General features: G+C 50.7%; 1 protein-coding gene across 5 annotated transcripts in view; it reads left to right on the top strand.

Moving 5' to 3' along the window:
- The first annotated feature begins 3,199 nt into the window (after positions 1-3,199).
- RILPL2 (Rab interacting lysosomal protein like 2) overlaps positions 3,200-7,039 on the top strand; it is a 39,192-nt gene continuing 35,352 nt past the window's right edge. For 3 of the 5 annotated variants that reach the window (XR_010114975.1, XR_010114976.1, XM_063614737.1), the window contains exon 1: positions 4,161-4,826. Coding sequence is in view for 3 of the 5 variants with exons in the window: in XM_063614737.1 (XP_063470807.1) it covers positions 4,488-4,826 (339 nt within the window). In the remaining 2 variants the exon portion in view is untranslated. Of the gene's footprint in view, positions 4,827-7,039 lie in introns of all 5 variants that reach the window. The other 2 variants (XM_055238045.2, XM_063614738.1) reach the window with 2 other exon arrangements.

Below are 7,039 nucleotides of genomic sequence, written 5' to 3'. Positions count from 1 at the left end.
TTTTTTTTTTGTAGAGATGGGATGTCACTTTGTTGCCTAGGCTGGTCTGGAACTCCTGGCCTCAAATCATCATCAGGGGTCAGCCTCCGAATGTGCTGTGGGATTACAGGCATGAGCCACCAGACCCCTCAAAATTAGCATCTCTTGACCGGGCACAGTGGCTCACGTGCAGCCAATCTCCAGAACTTTCTGATCTTGCAAAACTGAAACTCTATCCCCATTAAACAACAACTCTCCATTCTCCATCACCATGTTGGCCAGGCTGGTCTCGAATTCCTGACCTCAAGTGATCTGCCCACTTCCATCTCCCAAAGTGTTAGGATTACAGGTAAGAGCCACGGTGCCTGGTTCCTTTTTTACTTTTTGTAGAGAGCGTTCTCACTGTATTGCCCAGACTGTTCTCCAACTCCTGGCCACTGTGATGGCCCTTAGATGCACTTTGAGTTAATTTTTCGTATATGGTGAACTCCATTGGTTGAAAAGACTGTCTTTGCCCCACTGAATGGTCTTGGCTCCCTTATTGAAAATCATTTGCCGGCCGGGCGCGGTGGCTCACGCCTGTAATCCCAGCACTTTGGGAGGCCGAGGCAGGCAGATCATGAGGTCAGGAGATCAAGACCATCCTGGCTAACACGGTGAAATCCCGTCTCTACTAAAAATACAAAAAAATTAGCCGTGCGTGGTGGCGGGCGCCTGTAGTCCCAGCTACTCAGGAGGGCTGAGGCAGGAGAATGGCGTGAACTCGGGAGGCGGAGCTTGCAGTGAGCCGAGATTGCGCCACTGCACTCCAGCCTGGGCAACAGAGCAACACTCTGTCTCAAAAAAAAAGAAAATAATTTGCCAATATATGCAAAAATTTATTTATGAGCTATTTTATTTTTCATTCTTTGTTACGGCTGAATACTATTCTATTGGATGGACATATCCTATTTTATGCATGGCAGGCCTAATATTTCATCTCAGTATTTAACCACTGGATGTTGTCACTCTGTGATTTGTGGACTTCTAGGCCCTTGCCTAGGAGCTTCGTTTTGATTATTACAACATTCCTGGTGGGGCACAGTGGCTCATTCCTGTAATCCTAGCACTTTGGGAGGCCAAAGTGGGAGGATTGCTTAAGGCCAGGATTTTGAGACCAGCCAGGGCAACAGAACAAGGCCTTGTCTCTTAAAAAAAAAAAAAAAAAAAAGGCCAGGGGTGGTGGCTCACACCTATAATCCCAGCACTTTGGGAGGCCAAGGCAGGCTGATCATGAGGTCAGGAGATCGAGACTATCCTGGCTAACACGGTGAAACCCCGTCTCTACTAAAACATACAAAAAATTAGCCAGGCGTGGTGGCAGGCGCCTGTAGTCCCAGCTACTTGGGAGGCTGAGGCAGGAGAATGGCGAGAACCCGGGAGGCGGAGCTTGCAGTGAGCCGAGATCGCGCCACTGCACTCCAGCCTGGGTGCCAGAGCAAGAATCTGTCTCAAAAAAAAAAAAAAAAAATTAGCCAGGTATGGTGACGAGCACCTGTAGCCCAGCTACTCGGGAGGCTGAGGTGGGAGGATCACCTGAGCCCAGGAGGTCGAGGCTGCATTGAGCTGTGATCATGCCACTGCACTCCAGCCGGGGTGACAGAGCAAGGCCTCATCTCCTCTTAAGAAAAAATAGGCTGGGCACTGTGGCTCATGCCTGTAATCCCAGCACTTTGGGAGGGTGAGGCGGGCAGATCACCTGAGGTCAGTAGTTTGAGACCGTCCTGGCCAACATGGTGAAACCCTGTCTCTACTAAAAATACAAAACTTAGCTGGGTGTGGTGGCGGGCGCCTATAATCCCAGCTACTTGCAAGGCTGAGGCAGGAGAATCGTTTGAACTATGGAGGCAGAGGTTGCAATGAGCGGAGATCATGCCACTGCACTCCAGCCTAGGCTACAAGAGCAAAACTCCATCTCAAAAAATAAAAAAAAAAATTAAAAAAAGGAAGAAAGGCCAAGCATGGTGGCTCACGCCTGTAATCCCAGCACTTTGGGAGGCCGAGGCAGGTGGATCACCCTGAGGTCAGGAGTTTGAGACCAGCCTGGGCAACATGGTAAAATCCCGTGTCTACTAAAAATACAAAAAATTAGCCATGCATGGCGGTGCGCACCTGTAATCCCAGCTACTCAAGGTGGGGCTGCTGAGGCAGGAGAATCGCTTGCACCTGGAAGAGGTTGCAGTGCGCCGAGATCGTGTTACTGCACTCCAACCTGGGCAACAGAGTGAGACTTTTTTATTTTATAAAAATAAAATAGGCCAGGCAGGGTGGCTTACGCCTGTAATCCTAGCACTTTGGGAGGATTGCCTGAGCTCAGGAGTTCGCGACCAGCCTGGGCAACACAGTGAAACCCCATCTCTACCAAAATACAAAAAATTAGCCAGGCAGGGCGGCATGCACCTGTAGTCCCAGCTACTCGGGAGGCTGAGGTAGGAGAATTGCTTGAACCTGGAAGGCGGAGGTTGCAGTGAGCCGAGATCACGCCACTGAGCTCCAGCCTGGGCAACAGAGCAAGATTCTGTCTCAAAACAAATAAATAAATAAATAAAATAAAAACGGCCCTCTGAAAATAGTGTGTTTTGTTAATTTGCTTTGCTTTTGTTGGTTGGTTTAATCTCTGTACACCCTCCATTGAGATTCTAGTACCTCAGCGTGGAGAAAATGGACACACCTATCACAAGGAAAGCTGCCAATACATTCCTAGGAAAGACAAGCCCCGTTGCTGAGCTTTCTGCTTGAGACTATCACAAACCTCCAGTGAAACCTAAAATAATTTGAGATTTGTTGTGCCTTTTTTTTTGAGACATGGTCTGACTCTGTCACCATGGTCCCACTCTGTCACAGGCACCACTCTGTGGTGCGATCTTGGCTCACTGCAGCCTCAACATCCCACCTCAGCCTCCCGAGTACCTACCACTACAGGCATGAACCACTGTGTCCAGCTAATTTTGTTTACTTTTTGTAGAGACAGGGTCTCACTATGATGCCCAGGCTAGTCTCAAATTCCTGGGCTCGAGCAATCCTGCATCAGCCTCCTAAAGTGTTGAGATTAAGGCATGAGCCACAGCGAATAACTCAAGTTTCTAAGCCACACTGCTAATATTCTCAGTAATATGGATTTTGCATATGTGTCGAATGCTTTGTGATTTTCAGACAGCAGTTTCTTCTCTCTTGTTAATTACCCCTCCTTCTTTCACCCAAGTATCAACGTGTCTCCAACACCAGCAATTCCTCCCTAGTGCTGTGGAAGAAAGAATGAAGGGGCCGGGCGCGGTGGCTCACGCCTGTAATCCCAGCACTTTGGGAGGCCGAGGAGGGCGGATCACGAGGTCAGGAGATCGAGACCATCCTTGCTAACATGGTGAAACCTTGTCTCTACTAAAAATACAAAAAAATTAGCCGGGCGTGGTGGCACACGCCTGTGGTCCCAGCTACTCGGGAGGCTGAGGCAGGAGAATGGCGTGAACCCGGGAGGTGGAGCTTGCAGTAAGCCGAGATCGCACCACTGCGCTCCAGCCTGGGCGACACAGCGAGACTCCGTCTCAAAAAAAAAAAGAAAGAATGAAGGATCGCAGTCACGTATGTGAGTGCTTCCTAAGTGCTTGAGGTGTCACACACATGATCTCATAAGCTCATGTTCCTCGCAGCAACCCTGCCACCTGGGTGCCGCTATTGCCCCCATTTTACAGAGGAGGAGACTGAGACTCAGAGAAGTTAAGTAACTTTGCCAAGGTGACAGCGCTGGTTACGTGGAGGAGCCGAGGACCCAGCGAAGTGAGCAGGGCAGGAATTCTCCATTTTATTGAGAGTCACAGCGAAGTCGGATGCCCCAGGCCCTAGTGACAATTTGCCTGGGAGTTTTCCAGATCCTCAAGCCTCGAGGACTCTGTCGCGCTGCCCCAACAGCTGCTGCTTGGCCACAGGCTCCAGAAAACACCCTCAAAGAGACACCCGGATCTTCCATCACTTACGATGCAAATTCTACGGCTGGAAAGCACGAGGGTAGAAAGGAAAAAGTTGCGTTCTTTTTACCCCGCTCTGGATTGCACGGTGGAAACTCCGTCTCCACGGAAACGCGCCTCCCGGCAGCGGTCGCCAGGGGCGGGGCTCAGGGCGGCTCCTCCCCCGGGCTGCAACTGTTCCCAGGCTGGGGCGATTGCCGTCACCCCTGAACTTCTCCGTTCCTCTTCTCGGCCGCCCTCCTTTTCCGTTGTCCCTTCGCGCCCCAAACCACTTGCTGGAGCGCACTCTCCAGCGCGGCCGGCAGCAGGGACGGTGTGCCAGGGCGCAGGCCCTAGAGTAGCGTGCGCGGCCCCTTGCACCATCCCCCCCCCGGGCCCACCCCCGGGCCGCGCTGATTGGGCAGGTAGGGACTCTGCCCAGCGGAAAGTTTTGGGTGCCGGGAGGAAGTCCAACCTCGGGGAGACTCCAAGACAGCAGCTCCGGGGTCGGCGGGGGTCTGGGTGGCCATGGAGGAGCCCCCTGTGCGAGAAGAGGAAGAGGAGGAGGGAGAGGAGGACGAGGAGAGGGATGAAGCTGGGCCCGAGGGGGCGCTGGGCAAGAGCCCCTTCCAGCTGACCGCCGAGGACGTGTATGACATCTCCTACCTGTTGGGCCGCGAGCTTATGGCCCTGGGCAGCGACCCCCGGGTGACGCAGCTGCAGTTCAAAGTCGTCCGCATCCTGGAGATGCTGGAGGCGCTGGTGAATGAGGGCAGCCTGGCGCTGGAGGAGCTGAAGATGGAGAGGGACAACCTCAGAAAGGAGGTGGAGGGGCTGCGGAGACAGAGCCCTCCGGCCAGCGGGGAGGTGAGTGTGGGAGCGAGGGTGCTGGGCCCACGGCGCCTGCGGGGCGTAGGAGGGCGCCTACTGGCGGGCAGACGCCTTCCTTTTCTTTTCTTTTTTCTTTTTTTTCTTTTCTTTTTTCTTTTTTTAAGAGATGGGATCTCGCTGTGTTGCCCAGGCTGGTCTCAAACTCCTGGCTTCGAGTGATCTCCCAGCCTCAGCCTCCTAGAGTGCTGGGTTTACAGGTGTGAGCCACCCTGCCTGGCCAGAATCTGTATTTCTAACGAGTTCCCAGTTAATGCTGATGCTATTGGCCCAGGGTCCACAGTTTGAGAAACTTTGACCTAGAGCAAGAAACACTTTTTTTTTTTTTGACACAGGGTCCTGCTCTATCGCCCAGGCTAGAATGCAGTGGTACAAACACGACTCACTACAGCCTTGGCCTCCTAGGCTCAAGCAATTCTCCTGCCTCAGCCTTCCAAGTAGCTGAGAGTACAGGCATGTGCCACCATGCCTGGCTAACTTTTTTGATGTTTTGTAGAGATGGGGGTCTCACCGTTACCCGGGCTGGTCTCAAACTCCTGAGCTCAAGGAATCCTCCCATCTTGGCCTCCCAAAGTGCTGGGATTGTGGATGTAAGCCACCACACTTGGACAAGAAACACATTTTACCTAAAGAGAAATTAGTGTGTATGACCACAAAAAGACATAGACAAGAAGATTCAGAGCAGCTTTAGTCTCAGCTGCCAAACTGGAAACAATCTAAATGCAACCCAATTGAGTTTTGAAATTGTGACATATGGAATACTATGCAACAGAGAAAAAGAACAGGGTGCTGATACACACAACAGTGTGAATGAATCTCACAGATGTTACATTGAGAGAAACAAGCCAGGCACAAAAGAGAAACTACTGTAGATTTTTTTTTTTTTTAGTCAGAATCTTGCTCTGTTGCTCAGACTGTAGTGCAGTGGCATGACCTTGACTCACTGCAACCTCCACCTCCTGTGTTCAAGCGATTCTCCTGCCTCAGCCTCCTGAGCAGCTGGGATTGCAGGCACGTGCCACCACGCCTGGCTATTTTTTTTTTTTTTTTTCCAGTAGAGATGGGGCTTTGCCATGTTGGCCAGGCTGGTCTCAAACTCCTGGCCTCAAGTGACCCACCCACCTCAGCCTTCCAAAGTGCTGGGATTACAGGCATGAGCCACAGCACCCAGCCGTACTGTAGATTTAAATAAAATTCAGGAACAGGCAAAATAATTTATAGTTATAAAAGGCAAACTGGTGGTGGGGGGAACAGAAGGGAAATTGATAGAGAGCTAGAAGTGTCCCATATCTTAATCAGGGTATGGATATAGGGATCTACACATATGTTAAAAATCATCTGGCTGGGTGCCATGACTCACACCTGTAATCCCAGCACTTTGGGAGGCCAAGGCAGGCAGATCACAAGGTCAGGAGTTTGAGACCAGCCTGGCCATCATGGTGAAACTCCATCTCTACTGAAACTACAAAAAAAAATTAGCTGGACATGGTGGCGGGCGCCTGTAATCCCAGCTACTCGGGAGGCTGAAGCAGGAGAATTGCTTGAAACTGGAAGGCAGAGGTTGCAGTGAGCTGAGATCACGCCACTGCACTCCAGCTTAGGTGACAGAGCGAGATTTTGTCTCAAAAAGAAAAAATTCTTTTTTGCTGGGACAGCTTTCTCTGTCATCCAGGCTGGAGTACAGTGGTGTGATCACAGCTCACTGAGGCCTCAAACTCCTGGGCTCAAGCAATCCTCCCACCTCAGCTTCTCAAGTAGCTAGGACTACAGGCACACACCAACCGCCTGGCTAATTTTTGTATTTTTTGTAGAGACGGGGTCTCACCATGTTGCCCAGGCTGGTCTTGAACTCCTGGGCTTAAGTGATATGCCCACCTCAGCCTCCCAAAGTGCTGGGATTACAGGCGTGAGTCACCGTGCCCGGCATAGTTTTTTAAAATTCTTCTCGAAACTCATTAATTTTATGACCTACTAGCAGGTCTCCAGCCACAGTTAAAAAAAAAAAAGCTGCTGTAAGTGGACGATGTCTTTTTTAATCCTCACACTATTATTGTTTTACAAAACTGAGGCACAGAACAGTTAAGTAATTTGCCTAAGGACTTAATGGCAAGTAAGAGGTGAAGTCAGGATCTTAATTCAGAGATGCTAGTCCTAAATACTCCATCCTAAAATACAGACATTTGACCTTACTT

The sequence above is a fragment of the Symphalangus syndactylus genome, chromosome 13, assembly GCF_028878055.3.
Source record: "Symphalangus syndactylus isolate Jambi chromosome 13, NHGRI_mSymSyn1-v2.1_pri, whole genome shotgun sequence".
Taxonomy (NCBI): Eukaryota; Metazoa; Chordata; class Mammalia; order Primates; family Hylobatidae; genus Symphalangus; species Symphalangus syndactylus.
This window is presented reverse-complemented; position numbering and strand designations above follow the sequence as displayed.